At 32.0% G+C, this 18,805-nt stretch overlaps 3 protein-coding genes across 5 annotated transcripts in view; 2 read left to right on the top strand and 1 right to left on the bottom strand.

The window, feature by feature from the left end:
• The window catches only part of LOC106468051 (ribonuclease H1-like), a 15,701-nt gene extending 4,405 nt beyond the window's left edge, over positions 1-11,296 (top strand). Inside the window, exons 3-10 of one of the 3 annotated variants that reach the window (XM_022396359.1) lie at positions 476-625; positions 965-1,036; positions 2,767-2,872; positions 4,536-4,590; positions 6,537-6,621; positions 7,384-7,508; positions 8,410-8,522; positions 10,315-11,296. In XM_022396359.1, the coding sequence (XP_022252067.1) occupies positions 476-625; positions 965-1,036; positions 2,767-2,872; positions 4,536-4,590; positions 6,537-6,621; positions 7,384-7,508; positions 8,410-8,487 (671 nt within the window). In that variant the 3' untranslated portion in view covers positions 8,488-8,522; positions 10,315-11,296. Of the gene's footprint in view, positions 1-475; positions 626-964; positions 1,037-2,766; positions 2,873-4,535; positions 4,591-6,536; positions 6,622-7,383; positions 7,509-8,409; positions 8,691-10,261; positions 10,286-10,314 lie in introns of those variants that run through there. The other 2 variants (XM_022396358.1, XM_013928449.2) reach the window with 2 other exon arrangements.
• A 943-nt stretch (positions 11,297-12,239) lies between these two features.
• Positions 12,240-13,257, bottom strand: LOC111087922. Its single transcript, XM_022396353.1, has one exon. The coding sequence runs from the start codon at positions 12,987-12,989 to the stop codon at positions 12,480-12,482; it is 510 nt and encodes a 169-aa protein (XP_022252061.1). The 5' UTR covers positions 12,990-13,257; the 3' UTR covers positions 12,240-12,479.
• Positions 13,258-17,319: 4,062 nt separating this feature from the next.
• LOC106468049 (tyrosine-protein kinase Src42A-like) overlaps positions 17,320-18,805 on the top strand; it is a 27,425-nt gene continuing 25,939 nt past the window's right edge. Inside the window, 1 exon segment of the mRNA XM_013928446.2 lies at positions 17,320-18,401. Coding sequence (XP_013783900.1) covers positions 17,953-18,401 — 449 coding nt within the window. The 5' untranslated portion in view covers positions 17,320-17,952.

Genomic DNA, 18,805 nt, shown 5'->3' with positions numbered 1-18,805 from the left:
TTCACTGATTACATAGCTTCTAGTATCAATATTACAGTTTGTTACATGAAATGTACATATATATTTTCACTGATTACGTAGCTTCTAGTATCAATATTACAGTTTGTTACATGAAATGTTTGTATATATTTTCACTGATTACGTAGCTTCTAGTATCAGTATTACAGTTTGTTACATGAAATGTACATATATATTTTCACTGATTACATAGCTTCTAGTATCAATATTACAGTTTGTCAGATGAAATGTTTGTATATATTTTTTCCAGTTCTTTTTTTTTTCTACCCCATATATCCTATGATGTTTCATAAATCACTTTCGATAGATGTATTTAATAACGTCAAGTTATTTCCAGTTATACACGTCTGTTATTGGCTAAAGCTAAATGTGTACTAAGTTTATAAAACAGTGTACTAATTTGTATAGTATAACTTATTATTTACCCAAGTAAAGTATCGGTTTCCTCTTTCAACAGGCAAAGCTTTAGAACTTGTTTCAAGTTTTAAAATTCCTTTGAATCTGAATGGGAGCAACGCTGTCACCACACCCGCCAACAAGAAACGAAATAGTGATGTTATTGATCTCACATTCGATGGTGTTGAAAACTGCAGTATTGGCTCTGTTGGTTTGTTTTGTTTTGTTTTACATTAATGTGTATTATTGTATTTTAATTTTCATTCATAGGCTTAGTTTATTAAAAGAAAGATAATAGGATAATTGAGTTACATATTTTCTAATGTGATTAATCCAGTTGGTGTTTCTGAATCACAATTTAGAGTTAAGTCAGTTAAAGCTGTAGAACTGTTCTTCTGCAGTTTGTTCTCTGTAGCTGTAACTGTCACGAACAAGATGAAATAGGAAGATTAGCCAATAAGGAGATACGAAATATTTCATTGAGTTTACAGATATTTAAATCAGTTGAACTACTTTACAAGTACATATAAATGTGAAATCTGTGTTACAGAAATGGTACAACCTCCAACAAAACGTCGCAGAGTTTTGCCACCAGGGGTAAGCCTTGAAAGTTTGAAGTTAAGTAAGTATTTTAAAAAACAAAAAATGTTTTTTGAGAATTTTCTAACAGTACCAAAATGAATTTTATGAACTAGTTTACATAACTGTCTTGTTCACACCCTCAGTTTTCTCTTTGGAAAGTCTTAAGACTGGATCAATGGACAGCATTCAAGCCTTTCTGAAAAGATGATTCAGAAATGAATCCTGGCTTCTACCATCACAAACAGTCTTTCATGGGACTTTCCTGAAGAGAACAGTGAACATAAACCACTTAGTATCTAGTAATAAAAAAATAACTAATAAATAATTGGACTTATATGATTGGAAAGGCTATTAACCATGACAGTGGTTTAACCAAGTATTATTACTTTATGCAGTGTGTGTGTTTTTTAAATCAGTTTTGAACTTTATCTATTTATTATTCTAGTTTATAACTTTCTATAGCAGCATTATTGACCACTATAAGATGCTACTTCCTTTTAATACATATGTAGTTTTGGTGTTTAGTAGCAGTCCAATTATTTTTATCTAAACCAGATTGTTCAAGCTAGTAGACAGACACACAAAGCTTCAGATTGTTCAAGCTAGTAGACAGGCACACAAAACTTCAGATTGTTCAAACTAGTAGACAGACACACAAAACTTCAGATTGTTCAAGCTAGTAGACAGACACACAAAGCTTCAGATTGTTCAAGCTAGTAGACAGACACACAAAGCTTCAGATTGTTCAAGCTAGTAGACAGACACACAAAACTTCAGATTGTTCAAGTTAGTAGACAGTCACACAAAGCTTCAGATTGTTCAAGTTAGTAGACAGGCACACAAAGCTTCAGATTGTTCAAGCTAGTAGACAGGCACACAAAGCTTCAGATTGTTCAAGCTAGTAGACAGTCACACAAAGCTTCAGATTGTTCAAGCTAGTAGACAGACACACAATGCTTCAGATTGTTCAATCTAGTAGACAGTCACACAAAGCTTCAGATTGTTCAAGTTAGTAGACAGACACACAAAACTTCAGATTGTTCTAGCTAGTAGACAGGCACACAAAACTTCAGATTGTTCAAGTTAGTAGACAGACACACAAAATGGGCAAAAAAATGAACTTACTGAATATGTGGACCTCTACAGAACAAGAGTGAAGAAAAGTTTAAAAGAAAATATTAAATTCCTGACAAATAAGGAGATTCACTGAATACCATTGTTTCTTTCTAGTACAATAAACATGGAAAGCGTCTGTCTTTCATTGTTGTTTTCCGTGGAACGAGAACCCATTTTTCTTCTTTCCGTAAACATCTTTTTCTTTGTTTCAGAATGATTGTTGAATAAAATAAAATAGTTTTCTGTGAGACTCAAACGTTGTTTTGTTTTTCACATTATAACATGTTTAACATATAAACTATGATTGAAGAAATATCTGACTGTTAAATGATTTAAAACGACACTCCTGTCAAACATTTAATTAGAGTTAAAAGGAATACAACATTAAAATCATTACACAATATATAATTATTTTGTGTGACCTATGTGTAATGTTTCCATGTCTGTTGTGTGACATATAGTCCCTGTTTTTAATAACTATTCATTGTTTAATGATTTTAACGTCGTTGTATTCCTTTTAACTGTAAATATCTGGTTGTTCTTCCTCCACTGTTGAACCTAATCGTCTTTGGACATTTTTCTAAAGAGAACTTAATATATTCCTATGCAAGTTTATGTGACAGATGTCAGTATAATTACTTCTGGATTTTCCAGATCCAGATGAACTGGTACATGTTTATACAGATGGAGCATGTAGTTCAAATGGTCGGCGTGGAGCAAGAGCAGGAATAGGGGTTTTTTGGGGTGCTGACCATCCACTGTAAGTATATCCATTCTGTATATCTTCTACGTCCAGTCGAATGCCAGCCATTTACTTGCAGATATATCCAGAATTTAAGCCTCTTGCACGTACAGTTACCTTTTATTATATATATGTGTGTGTGTGTGTGCGCGTGCGCATCCTAGCGCACTGGATTAGAATATTGAGTTAAAAAAAGGATGTTTTGCCAAAGTCCATGCAACCCTATTTGATCTCTTTACATTAAAACTTTTTGATAAGTTTTAAACTATTATTACATGAAAATGAACATTGTAACGAGCTTATTCTTAAACATCTAAATATTTTAAGGTTTTTAAAATTTGATGAGATTAAGAGGCTTCTGATTGATTAGGGTATCAGCGTGAAAACCGTATCAAATTTATTAAGGCTCTACACGGTGGTATAGTATGGTTGATATAGGTAAAACAGTTTTAGAGTTGTTTATACATTTGTTTAATTGTGATGTAGTAGTCGTTCAATACTGGATGTTTCTTCTATTGGGAATCGATATGGTTCTACTGCCTCATAATCAAAATTTCAAAGTTATTCAACTTTTGTCAAAACATTTTAAGAGGAATAAAATGTAGTTTACCATTTTTAGTCGCACAATATAAATCAAGTTTCATATTCTTAAATCATAACCTTGAAATACACAAGTATTTTTGTTTTCATGGTGTTGAAATACACCCGAGTATAATAATGAAGATGAAGACAATTGACAAAATATTTTTTTTACAAGGTATTCCGAAATGTTCAAACGTTGTAAATAAAATGTTGTGTGTTTTTTCAACCGTCTAAACCTGGATATTTTTGTTTTTCTTAGTGTTGAAATACAACTAAAAATTAATTTTATTATTTCTTTCATATCTAGGCCAAATCATTTCAAGAGTTGTTTATAAGTTTTAGTTGTGATGTAGATAGTTATTTGAAACTGGCTGTCTCGCATTGTGTTCTTCCATTGTTAATTGATGTGCTTGTAGATGTAAGCACACGTGTTGCACGAGTAGAAAAGGTTGAAATTCCGAGTTTAAAAAGAGATCTTTAAATATTTTGAATTATACAACAACATTCCCTAATCAAATAACTCGTCTGAGAGCAATCGATCATAAGTGTTATTCAGATTGTAAAGAAAAAATAATAATTTTCTGACAGTTTGTCTGGTCGGATAGAGACTGGAACTTCCTTACCCTAGTAATGTTACCACGTCTGTTGTGTGACCTGTAGTCCATTCTAACCTATTAGTGGACAGACAAACATACAGTTTCACTTTTATATATATATTATTTCTTAGATTGACTTGGATACGTTAAACATAAACCTAATTAGATAGTGAAGTAAGTTCTTACTGTTTAATATATTATTGTATTAGCACATATGCTTGGTGCCCGAAAGCGTGTAGATGCTCTATGCTTGGCGCCCGAAAGCGTGTAGATGCTCTATGTTTGGTGCCTGAAAGTGTGTGAAAAAATGGTTTCTTTGATCACTTCACTATTTTAATAAAATTCTTCAATTTGTGTATGGGGACATGTCACATACTTCTGACAAGTTGTACAGTGTTAACTTAGTGAACCAGGTTTGTACATGTAAATAGGTATAGAACTGTTTTAAAACATATTGTAAGTAAACCTTGTAAGTACTATTAATTTCACTTCTATTGTTTCAGAAATGTAAGTGAAAGACTCCCAGGAAGGCAGACTAACAACAGAGCTGAAATACATGTAAGTCTATGTTTCGACTTAGACTGATTCCTTTTATGTAAACATAAATACTAGTTTAAGTAAAGTAAAACATAAATTATCCATTAAGTGAAGTATCTTATTATTTATTTCATCTTCATGAGGATGAGCCTATAGTATACACTGTATAGAAATTAATACAACATTAAATATTATAAAAATGTTTATTTCTGAGCATTTTGAGCTACTTCCTCAACCTGCTGTTTACTTAAACTTCAGATAGAAATAAAAACTCGAATCAGTAGTGTTCTGAGTAGTGGATCGTTATTTCTGACTCTCAGCTGTGATGTCAATCAAATACGCCTTATCATTTTTCTGCCTGATTGTTCACCTTAACTTCTTCCTGACTATCAGCGTGAACGTCTTTCTTCCCGACCATCTGCCTTAACCTCTTCCTGTGTTAGTATTTCCTTTAACCTTTCCTTGCCTTACTGTGTTTGTTGCCCAACTCTTTAAAAAAATGTTTATTATATCTCACTGTGATCAAGGCTGTCAGAAGAGGGAGGTGTGTTTTGGTGATGTTAGATCCCTTTTTTCCCAATGAAGGCCCCCCTCAGTATGAACATTTTTTTGAATAGATGAAAAAAAACATTGGACTCTATGTAATAAAAATTACCCCATGAACAGCAAAATTTTGATTTAGTAGAAGCTACATAACAGTATAGATGAATTAACTCCCTCCACGGTAAAATTTGATGTGAAAAATGAACTAAAATATATTGTAAGTGCTGGCCCCACTAATGTCAGTCTCTTTAATGACGGGGAAGAGCCCTGACTATCATGGGAACGTCCTCTAATTATTAATATCAAAAGTGGCAGGTGATATTTATAATGATATCTGACATTTCTAACTATCAATTATTGAAAAGAATTAAGGTCGTACAATTTTTCTTTTGAAATCATAACAACTTGTCGAGTTTCAGAAAAGTGTCTAGGACATTATATGCACTTAATATTGATAACCAACTCTCGGTGAATCATGAAAACCCCCAGTTTAATTTTCATAAGTATTATTGGGGGGGGGGGTATAAGAAAAAGTTTATATTGTCTTTTTAGACAATATTTTTTATATCTTTTTTTTGTAGTGTATAACTTAAAAGTGTAAAGTAATATACGATAAAGTTAAGATCCGTACTAACGGAACGATACCAAATTTAAATAGAAACTAGTTTTGATATCTCTAGTGCCATCTTTAGTCCAACATGGTATTTTGTGCGACAGTTATAACTACCTTAGACCTACAAAAACATGCTTGAAAACATTTTAATGGAGAAATAATTGAATGTGGAACTGAACAAAATGTTAGTCTCTGTGCTAGGGCTTTTTTTTTTGTGTATCACCTCTGTCGATCAGCAAGTTATGCACGTGTAATCTGTAAATGTAAATTATTAAACCCAATCTTGTTAGTAGTCACTTCCAAGTGGCTGGTAAAGCTAGTGAGTTTTCTGTAGCTCATGGGGCTATGTAGATAATACTTGTAGTTATCTACATATGCGTTTGACTATGTGACACTCAATTTTAGGCTGTTTAAAGCAGAGAGGTTCTTTTCAAGCTTCAGCATGCGATATATCTAATATTCTTTCCTTCATTGAAAGTGGATTTATAATTTTATTCCACTTTCCAGCTAGCTAAAGAACTTGTATGTTACATAACTCTGTAGTTTTATAAAATTTTAAGACTCTGGTCTCTTTATGTTGTTCTAATTAGAACAGTTATGCTGATTGTAAGAAGTCGTAGCTATGAAACTTGCGAGTACAGTCAGATAGAGCTCCGGTCTGCGATAACCCCTACCACCATCACAGTTGAACTAATGAAAATGTTACCTTAATGTATCTTGTTCTTCTGTCTCTCTGATACTAGGCTGCTAGAGGTTCAAAATATTGTGTTAAGTACTGTTAGCTTAATGTGTCTTGTTCTTCTGTCTCTAGGCTGCTGTTCGGGCACTGGACCAAGCTCAGTCACTTGGGCTGAAAAACCTTGTTCTTTATACAGATAGTGCATTCCTTATTAAAGGTAACCTTTACTCTTCCTCCAATGAAATTGTATTGCTAGAATACACTTGTATTGTTACAGTTCTACCAGAAGAGCTGCTAAAAATCTTTAATGTAATTACTAACAATTACTCTCAATCTTTGTGTTCCATTTGTTTTCAAAGTATGGGGTGTGCTCCCCTGGGGGGAGTATGAGGACCTCACTAGTTTCAGATTGTTTCTGTAAAATATTGTTGAAACAATAATATGCCTTCAAATACCAAAGAATTTATTCAAATAAATGTTTCGTACAAAAGAATGGAGGCATATGGAAAACGATTCTTCAAAGGGGGGAGGGGTGTAGCAAAATATTTGTAACTATTGATGTAATACACAGAATTTCTGGACTTAGTTATAGATGAACTTGGAATAACAGTTGGTATATTACATAACATCTTTATTTGTGTATAAGAGTAACCTATAAAACGGGTATTTCAATTTTAAATTAGGGTTGAAATGCTTTCATGAAACTAAGTTGTATGTGTTGTGTACGTTAGTATGTGTTGTGTACGTTATTTTATTAGATTAAGTTTCTCTCTCTTGACTACTTTAAACAGATAACTGTTAAAACTTTACCCTTTGATGTTTTTTGAAATAATTTCAGTTTGTTAAAAACTACTGTTCTTCGTAACCTGATAAAAAAAAAAAAAGTTTTATATTTTGTTAATCATTGATAAAAAGATTTTCATGATATAACAGTGTCAGTTTTATTTTACTATGAGGCTACTGTGTGTATTTAATTAAGGTATTACCATGTGGATCAAAAAGTGGAAACGTAACGGTTGGAAATTAACGACTGGAGAAAGTGTTAAGAACCAGGAAGACTTTGAAGCTTTGGATGAAGTTTTGAAGGGGCTTAATGTCAAATGGGTATATCAGTTTTATATAAACGTGAAATTATTGTAACCTTCATTATTCAGGTTATACATTGTATGTAAAAAAGTAATTATCACATATTGACTGTGAAATAAGTCAACTAATTATTGTAACCTTCATTATTCAGGTTATACATCGTATGTACAAAACAATGATCACATATTGACTGTGAAATAAGTCAACTAATTATTGTAACCTTGATTATTCAGGTTATACATCGTATGTACAAAACAATGATCACATATTGACTGTGAAATAAGTCAACTAATTATTGTAACCTTGATTATTCAGGTTATACATGTATGTACAAAACAATGATCACACGTTGACTGTGAAATAAGTCAATTAATTATTGTAACCTTCATTATTCAGGTTATACATCATACTCGTACAGCTGATGTCACCTAAATAATAGGTGTCTTCCTACTTCTGTGGCTAGTACTATTTTCTTCATTCTGTACCACTTTAATATACAGTTATTGCATATTTATTTATATATTGTGGTTATTCTGTTAAGTGTCATCATCATCATCATCGGGAAGCAGTTGAAATCATTTTAATTACACAGATAGTGTCATCATTATAAATGTTAATCAAGCAGGCAGCGATGTTTTATTTAAACAAGTTACGTTATCATCACCTGATAAATTCTGTCATGTTAATCTAACATTTGTGTTCGGTGAAGAGTTGTGGTTATATTTTGGTTTCTTTTTCTGCTAATACTGATTTATTTTTTTCTTTCAACAATCCCCGAGGATGTAATTTACACACTAGATATTAAATCTACTAAAGTTTATTTTCGTAACACTAGAAACATCTTTCTTGGTGTTAGTTCTGAATAAAGTTGACTAAGAAAAATTCTTTATTGTAAACTTAAAGTTTTTTTTCTCTGTAGATACATGTCAGAGGTCATCGTGGTATCCATGGTAATGAAGCAGCTGACAGACTGGCTGTAGCAGGAATGGATAAATAAATAAGGCCTAAGAGATAACATCTAAAATTTTAAGAGTAAGGAGAAGTCCTATTAAATTGTATTCCATGTGATTATTAAAAAATTCTAAATTATAGGCCTAGCGACACGACTATATATGTTTAAACTGTGTTAATAAATTGCGTATTTTGCAATCGTGTGACGACAGTTCGGATAATAAACTGAAATAATTTATTTTAACACCATCATGTTGAATGTTATTTGAACAAAAACATGCTTGACCATAACAAGTTCGGGTTAGATTTTAGTTATTGGGATACATGAAACTATTAAGGGTTAATGACCAAGTTCGTAATACGAAGTAACACGCAGGATTACTGAACACTTTGTTTGTAATCATACAGTTATATTTTATAGTACCTCACAAGAAATCATTCTGTAACATTATGGGCTGTGTTATACCATCTCAGATGTCATTCTGTAAAATTATGGGCTGTGTTATACTATCTCAGATGTCATTCTGTAACATTTATGGGCTGTGTTATACCATCTCAGATGTCATTCTGTAACATTTATGGGCTGCGTTATACCATCTCAGATGTCATTCTGTAACATTATGGGCTGTGTTATACTATCTTGTAGGGTGTGAATGAAACAGGTTGTTTGGCAAGACAAAATATAATTATACAAATTATTTTTCAGACAAAAAAAAAAGTCTGAATTTGCATACGGCTTTTCTCTGTAAAATTCTAATCACTGTACTAACTAGTTGTAATTTTCCTAAAGTAGAAGTCAAAAATGATTTGCCTGTTTTTTAGCTACACCTAACTAATTAAAATATAATGTGATAAGTTTGTTTCAAATAATAAAACCAATTGTTACAATTTTCAGTAAAGCTGCTGGGAGTGGCCAATCTTGTAAACAAACCTATAGAGTTGAAGTCACGGTTTACAAGACATATTTTAAAAAATACTACGATTCCTTTTTACACGAAAAAAAACAACTTGTTATCAAAATGTTTTAGCGTATTTCCTTCTAATCAGTTGAGGTTCTACTCATTAATCAAATACTTATTTTTCAAACTTATAAATTTCAGTTGAGATAATAACTAAATTCTCTACCATCTCTAATTAAACCGGGCATGATTGACTATGAATCACATAGTTCATGGTTTGCATCCCATTGTCGAGGAAGGCAAGTGGAATCCACCAGTTATTCCTCATGACAGACACGATGGGTTCATGTGTCAATCTGTACTTGTTTTCTTGTGGTATATTTACAAATCAAAGTAGACTTTAACGACGGTTACAGTTTACCTGTATGATATCGTACAGATGTTATGGTAATTCTCTTTCTTTCGAATTACACTGTGCACAGTTCATGTAAGATTTTCAGAGTTCTGATATAAAACACTTAAACCTGAGTTGGTAGAGAAGATAGGTAAAGTTGAGTCAGTCCAAGATTCTGACGTGTCTTTAAAGGAAGATTATGAAAGGAAGATTAAACGGTCGTTTTTCTGAAAAAAATGAATTTTACTATTTAGTAACTAGAAAACTGTATAACAGCCATCTAGTTTACAGTTTTAGTTGGGAGATCCCACACACTTACCACTACAAACTTTCATGATCCCCACCTCACACCTTTAATTATTCTTTACTGTGACACCTCTGCTGTTTTTCTTGCAGGTGCACAAAAATACTAATTTTCTTACGACTCAAAAAATCCGTAAGAGTATGTTTCTTGTTTTTAAACACAGTTATCTCGTGACATCCATCATGACTACGATGTTTGAACACCTTTTCATTCCTAATTTCAGTCAACAGTGCTTTGGGAGTCGCTTGTCACCAACATTTAATAGAATGGTATCAGTCAACAGTGCTTTGGGAGTCCTTGTCACCAACATTTAATAGAATGGTATCAGTCAACAGTGCTTTGGGAGTCACTTGTCACCAACATTTAATAGAATGGTATCAGTCAACAGTGCTTTGGGAGTCGCTTGTCACCAACATTTAATAGAATGGTATCAGTCAACAGTGCTTTAGAAGTCGCTTGTCACCAACATTTAATTGAATGGTATCAGTCAACAGTGCTTTGGGAGTCGCTTGTCACCAACATTTAATGAATGGTATCAGTCAACAGTGCTTTGGGAGTCGCTTGTCACCAACATTTAATAGAATGGTATCCATCTTCTGAGCTACCAGTATCTTTTTAATTCCTAGGTATTTCAGATTAAAGAAAATTGGATCCAATTGTTAAGAAAATTATCATACATAACACAAATTATCAGAAAATGGGATTCCAGGAAATTATTCCTACCCTGCTTCATCAACCATGATAACTTTACTGTCATTGTTGCCAAAATGAAATGTTCCTGAACAGGTATGGGTTAGTTCTTGTTGTTACTGTTTGAGATTTACTTTGAGGAAGATTCTAAGAATGATTCGTCTTTAGACTGATATCAAGAATAATCAAAGAGAAAAACTAAGTTACTAGGTTTCTTAATTTTTTTTGCTCATCACGATCGTATTTTTTGTGAGAATGGTAATCACAAGTGTTTGTATCATGTGACACAATATATGTTTTAAAATAAAAAGATAGTGTATTCAACAGTTTGATATGTTTGTTACAAATTAACTGATGTCTTATTGTATTAAAGATGTAAAACAATTCTGGCATAAAACTGGAGTAAAATGTATGAAGTCTTTTAAACCTTTTACCACAAATTGTGGATCCTAGTTTTAGTGACTTCTTAAACATGATCTTTAAATGTATCCATTGTTAAATATATTATTACAAAAAATTTAAATTCATGTTGAAAGTCGTAATGGAAATAAAAATATTAGATAAAATTTCAAAGCCACATAAAATGTAAAAACTTGATATAACAATTTGAAATTGTTAAAACAGTTTTATTTTTATTAAGGTTTCCCGAGTTTGATTACATTTCTGTATGTTCAAAAGGAAATTTTATATTAAAGAATACTGTCTCGACTCCGATATAAAACTTATTTTACAGAGTAAGATTTCATACAAATGAAACGGCTCTTTAAAAGCAACACATTCTTAGTTAATGTCATCGGATTTTCTTTTCTTTTTAATTTTTAAAATAAACAACCACAGCAATAAGAATTTTTGTTTGAAGTTTTATATTCACGACAACTTCTTAAAAACAAATTTTTGTTGTGTTATATTGACTATCAACCTTCCAGTGATTAATTAAACCATTTCAACATATAATATCAAAGCTTGTAGCTAAACATGCTTGTCCTTTCAACTGTGGGGGGTGTTATAATGTCATGGTCAATCTCACTATTTGTTGGTGAAAGTTGGCAGTTGATTAGCTGCCTTTCCTCTAGTTTATCATTTTAAAGTCTGGTGCATGGTCGTTTTTGAAAAATTCAACAAACACAGATAGAACAGTGATGATTAAAGGAATTTAATTCTAGTTAATATGTACATATAAATTTAACTGAATTATATATATGTTTCACCATCTATCTAGAAACAGCATAGCTGTAAATAATACAAAATTGACTTATATTAGATTAGCTCTAATAGTTAGTTAATCACGCAAGAACATTTTAGTTATTATGCGAAGAATAAATTAAAATTTTAGTACAGTTTTTAAATAGTCTTAAAATTTCCTATTGATGCTACATAGTTGAAAACGCCCTCTTTAATATGTACTTATACGACACAGTTCAGTAAATTGTTTTATAACAAACGATAACAAAAAAAAACGCACCATATCATTAACGTTCAAACAAAGTCAGATAATAAAACAGTACCAGAGATCTGTTGGTAGAATTTAATTACAAGTGTAGGGTAAACACTCGATACACAGACTTCACGAAATGTACAAGTCAATACAATATTGGTGTATAATAGGATAAATAAATGTACTGATTGTTATAACTCGTGTAATGTTTTGTCATCACTGAGTATTCAATAAACTGTATATAAATCTCAAATCAATTCAAGTACTTAGAACCAGATAAATACGGGATTAGAACTTTAAACTTTGGTAGTGATTCTTAGGGTATTTTACACAACCCTTTATTAGTCATGATAACATCATCTCCATCACTGCGCTTTGGTTGAACGTTGGTTAATTCTTCTGAAGCTGGAATCTTATCTTGGGTTGTTTGTTCTAAGCATGCTACATTAAAGTCGTAACCTTCTTCTGAATCGTCATTTTTTGCGTTTCTAAACACCACTTTTGGCAAAAGAAACACGGATAACATTATCATAAAACCTATAAAAAATACTACCAAACCAATCACTTTGCAGAGACCCAAGTTCTTGTTGAACAGCAGGGCTGAACGATCTATAATTTCCAAGTTATCTTGGTAACCTATGACAACTTTCTTTTCCGGTGCTAAGTAGCCCAGTAATATTAAAATTAATCCAAATACAAACAGCATTACTCCTGACCAAAAAGCCACCTTCCAACAAAAGCTTCTGCGACATTTCTTTCCTTGCTTAACCAAATAACGAAAATCGTAATCTTCAAATTCGTCGTTTAATTGAGGATCTCTAATCATGATGGAGTCGTAAAATTCATGCACGTATGAACGAATTCCAAAAAAACCAGAGCATTTTGTATCATGTGATTTCCTAATACTTGAGGGATCTTGTTCAGTTTGATACCTTCCCTTTTTATCTGTGGACTTACCATTTCCTGTATCTCTCAACTGTTCCTTCGAAGTTTCTACTGAAGCCTCATGAGATATACTACGAGTGGTTTTTTTTTCGTTTTGTTGTATCTTCGATGTTTCGAACTTTAGGCCTAGTTCCAGTACAAACGTTTTTCTCAAACTGGAAAATGAAAAATAGATTACTAATAACAAAATATTTACTCAATATTTTTGTATTTCTATGGGATCCTATCTAACTTTCTAAAATAATTTTATTACCCTACTTTACATAACTATGAATTAGTTAGTATACATACTGCACAATTATTCACTTCTTGTTCTGCACCTTCTTCAACACCTCCTAACAAAGTGTCTTCTTCATTTTCTTCGTTCATAATATTTCAGAATTTTTTTCTGAATATCAAGTCTTCTGGAAAACAAAACAAAAACAAACTAGATTGTTAAAATAAAAAAAAAAAATATTGATATAACAAAGAGGGTAGTAAACTTTATCACGTGGGTCAAAGTGTGTATTTTATTGTTTTAACCTTATTTTAGATTGAATCAAACATATTGATTAGTATTTAGTCAGTAAGTGTTTTCGATGCGTTTTATAAATAACATCATTATTAGATTACGTCTTTGTAAAATATCGAACACCATTATTTTAAAGCAGCATTTATGTTGTGACAAAGAATTTTCTTTGGTTATTCAAATCAGATACTTTCTTTGTAATGAGTACATGGTATTTTTCATAGAGATAATTATTCACATCACAGAGAATTGATGAGTTTGTTGCCCAGGCCATTCACTCCTTGTTTTACATTTTATTCAAATGACAGGATCTACATATTCATACCTTGTGGTTGTGAGTACATTTATTTCAAGATTAATTACGTTGATTTAAACAAATTTATTAATTGCATTTACCAACAGTAATCCAAACTTTGAAATAATAACGAGAATGTTGTTAATGACATTCATTTAATACTTATAATAGAATTTTTAAATTAGCTTCGGTAAGATTGTTCTTTACAACACCTGCATTACAATGGCCGCATTGAAACTTCTGTATTGGCTGGGACACTTCTTACTTTTAAATAATATTATGAATTCATTATTAATTTTTCAGATGTGTTTAAGGCTAACTCTGTGTTCAGGCAATTGCGAAACAAGCCTTGAAAATCTAGATATCAACATGTTCAATATAGGAGAATGGCCCTCTATTCTCAATATATCGAGGAGATCTATGTCTATGACAGTTATTTTGGTATAATGTTAATAGTTTAGAGAAAACACTATTAATCACCAAGGGTATTCGAAGATTAGCAATCCTCCTTCACCCTGCACGAATTTAAAGATTAAAAGTACGTAGAATGGTCGTCGTTCTAATTGGGCCAAGTGGACGAAAAAATAAAATAAAAGAAGAGGAAAAATAAATTGAGGAGATTTCTCATTCACCACCCCTTTTATAGATTTCTGCGACATCGTACACCTGAGTGTGACCATAAATAGCACCCCTTTTCCGAGATACTTGGAAGGAGCATGCGAAATTTTTTGCCACCTGAGTGAATGGCATGAGGGTTATTGCTATACCTAATATTAAGTGACTCTCCAAAATTAATGTAATGACCTTTTATTTTTTACAAGTTGCATCTAGTAAAACAAAACCACAAGAACAAAAAACGTTTAAGTAAACAATAAATATTAGCTATTTCCACTACCGTTAATGAATTACCTTAAAAACAATATATATAGCAGTTTAAGTAATTTAAAATATTGCCGGAATGAAACATGTTTAGGTCATACATATTAAAAAATCACAATTCAGCTTAAACCATCAACAAAAATATTATTGTTATTAACCTGCGGTAACAATGTTAAAGCCCGGCATGGCCAGGTGGTTAAGGCACTCGACTCGCAAGCTGAGGGTCGCGGGTTCGAATCCCCGTTACACCAAATGTGCTCGCCCTTTCAGCCGTGGGGGCGTTATAATGTAACGGTTAATCCAACTATTCGTTGGTAAAAGAGTAGCCCAAGAGTTGGCGGTGGCTGGTGATGACTAGCTGCCATCCCTCTAGTCTTGCACTACTAAATTAGGGACGGCTAGCGCAGAATAACCCTCGTGTAGCTTTGCGCGAAATTCAAAAAACAAACAATGTTAAAAATTCGTAAAACCATAAAGAATTATCCATTATATTATTTAAATGGGAAAAAAAGTTTATTTATTAATTTTAAATGTCTGTTTAGTTTATACTTCCATTAGTTTGGCTAATACAAATCCATATTAAATATCTTTTTTAGAAGAGATGCCCCTGTCGAAGTGATAAAGTACTTTTTAATTATTTTTAACGAAATAAAAACAAAAAATTATGCTCGATGTCTTAGGTATAGGACATTTGAGTTAATTTATTTTCGTTACTCAGAGTACTAATTTCAAAGTAACATTTTTATATTTTAGTTAAGTGAAACTTTCCAAGAATGTCAGGTTTTCTTCGAATTCTACAGGGAACATGCTCCGATTAATTCATGCCCATAAGTGAATTCTGTACGACATGGATGATTTTATATCATATCAAATTGAAAGAGAGAGGAACTCTGACTGCCTAGTTTTATAAACAATACTAAATTTTCCCACTAGCATTAGTGATTTATTAAAAACAAATTATAGAAATTTCAGATAAGTTTGTAGTTATATTCAATGGATAATTTCATATTAAACTCAAAGAGAGAGAGAGAATAACCTGACTACCATGTTTCAAAGTAATTCAGGAAAACGAATGTTTTTTGAGTAAAGTCGGTGTGTATTGCAGTGAAAACAGACATAATTATTACGCAAGCTAATTAAATTTTATTTATTAACAACATCAGCCTAGCTCAACCTTTTTTGTCCAAAGAGATATGACCTCCGTATTTTGCTTTCGAATATACAACAGCACAAGTTACCATCCCAATTCGCAATCCCGTAGTGATTATTTCTGAGTCTAATTACAATGTAACATGGTCTTAACTGCCTAACGAAGGACGCCTGCCAGAAACTTTGCACAAAATAAAACTAAAGAAAGAAAAGAAAAATACAACGTTTTTATCCAGATGTGTCGGTTTATTCTTTATTATAGCTTATCCGATTTTTCTATTCACGTCTTTTCGGAACAACAGTCACTCAAGATGTTGTATACTTGTGGTTTGAAATTCGTTTCAACAAACATGTTTAAAGCAATCATAAAATAAACACAAAAGATATTATATTATTCCACTTGTCAAATAATATATATATATAATATAAAATTAAAGCTAGCACTGAAACTCTCGTACAATACTGTTACTTGCAACATTCATCTACTTTGTTTAAATACTCTTAATGGTGAACAATATGGTAGGCTAGTCAAATAGCATTCTCTAAGATAAAACCTAGTACTTACTTTTTTTCAGTAAGCGAGCTATTTGGGAAGTCTGTTTTTCTCCCCAATAAGGTCTATCAAGTGTGGAACAAGTGAAAATCAATAGCACAAAGCTGACTTGTACACCCTGTTTTCTCAGGTTAAGTTATTGAATGACCCATCACACATTTGTTGGTTTTCACCGTTTGGCGGCCGATAATCTCCCAGTAACGCATGCGCAATATATTTCATGTAACGCATAATAATAAAGTGTTCTGTTGCATGTCCAAAATTAATCATTTTTTTTTTTAATCAATATTTTGGTAATTAAGTTGAATAAGTATGATTTGTCTCTGTCTTCTTGATATATGCTTAATGAACAATCATGTAATAAAATGACGGTTCCTGCTATCAGCTATTTATAAACAGGAAAAATATGTACAATATTCAAAAAAGGTTTTCAGCAAACTTAAAATAGCTAATGTAATGCTCTAAAGCACATATAAAGACCCAGTTAAATCTTTTTTAAATCAAAATAAATGATAATAAGTAAAAAATTATTTGACATTACTTATACATTTTAAAAATAAATTCATATAACCAAAACATAAATTGTCATAGCCAAATATATATATACAAGTATAAAGAAACGAATGTAAGACGTGTTCCACTTCTCAAATATACATATATGAGCAACGTTAAAAATCTTGACATATTTGTATGCGCCATTGTTTGATGAATAAAGAATAAATTTTTCTAATATGAACAGACGGCGCAACATTCTTCGTAAATCTTAGCGATAAAGTTCGGTGCTATTTACTACATACATGTTGTTTCGCGAGGGTATTGAAGAAAACGAGAATGAAAATTAGTGTTTTTGTTTAATAAAACTGTACTTAAAACTTTTAATTTATTAAAATAATTATATTGGTGAATCGAGTTTACTTGTTGAACCGTAAATAAGTAAAGAATATAAAGATTTATGTGTCAGCACTACTTTATGTAGCGCAGATGCTTAGCCGGAGTATAATCTAGGCCTAACTTTGGCGTATACTTCGTACGAGATGTATTTGTAAATTGTACACTGACGTAAAACATCAATGTTAGTCTACTTTTTACTCTTAGTGTTAGCGTACAGCACTAGGATACGAGGTGTTGTCAGTGCTGTCGTTGAATTTTTGTATTAAATTTAACTTTAAGATTTATTAAATAATTTTTATATATACATTTGAGCAAAGCTAGTTTATCAAAGTGAAAGAATGTGATCGCTGGAATAATTAGTTTTTAATACTAATAGATCATTGTTTTTGTACTTCGTCTTAAGCTTACTTGTTACTACTAGTACTAAATTATCAGTTAGAGAATATTACTAAACTTACACAGCTACACGAAGCTTAAGTCACAGTACTTACATTTATGGAAGTTAAATTCAAAATTAAAACTGTAGCTGACTAGTAGTAGTAGTACTAAGACTCTTTCAATCATCAGTCATGGGGAACTGTTTTGATCGTTCTGGGAGTGGGAATACAAAAGATACAAAAGTCAAGAAAGACGATGCACACGCTGGGCAAGTCCCAGTTAAGCTCGAATCCAGTCTTCCAACATTAAAGTTAAACAAGTTAAAGCCTGGAATACAAACCCTTGGACATGTACGTCATGATCATCATGATGCTGTAAAATTAAAAAGAGATGGATCATCCTTGCACTCAGCTTCTTCGAATTTTGACTGTACTCTTGGCGGTGTTGCAAAAATATATGTTGCATTGTATGACTATGATGCCCGAACAGATGAAGATTTGGGCTTTAAGAAAGGTGAACACTTGGAAATATTAAATGATACTCAAGGAGAGTGGTGGTTTTCAAGATCAAGAGCTACCAAGTTAGAAGGCTATATACCATCTAATTATGTTGCCAAATTAAAATCAATTGAAGCTGAACCGTAAGTTTTTACTAGTCATAAGTTTTTACTTGTTCGTACAATTACCAGTTGTACTAGCCATAAGTGCTTACTTGTTCATACAATTACCGGTTGTACTAGCCATAAGTGCTTACTTGTTCATACAATTACCAGTTGTACTAGCCATAAGTTTTTACTTGTTCATACAATTACCAGTTCTACTAGCCATAAGTTTTTACTTGTTCATACAATTACCAGTTGTACTAGCCATACCTTTTTACTTGTTCATACAATTACCAGTTGTACTAGCCATAAGTTTTTACTTGTTCATACAATTACAGTTGTACTAGCCATAAGTTTTTACTTGTTCATACAATTACCAGTTGTACTAGCCATAAGTTTTTACTTGTTCATACAATTACCAGTTGTACTAGCCATAAGTTTTT

The sequence above is a fragment of the Limulus polyphemus genome, unplaced genomic scaffold, assembly GCF_000517525.1.
Source record: "Limulus polyphemus unplaced genomic scaffold, Limulus_polyphemus-2.1.2 Scaffold2849, whole genome shotgun sequence".
Lineage (NCBI taxonomy): Eukaryota > Metazoa > Arthropoda > Merostomata > Xiphosura > Limulidae > Limulus > Limulus polyphemus.
The sequence above is the reverse complement of the archived record's forward strand: the minus strand, read 5'-3'. Positions and strand labels throughout refer to the sequence as shown.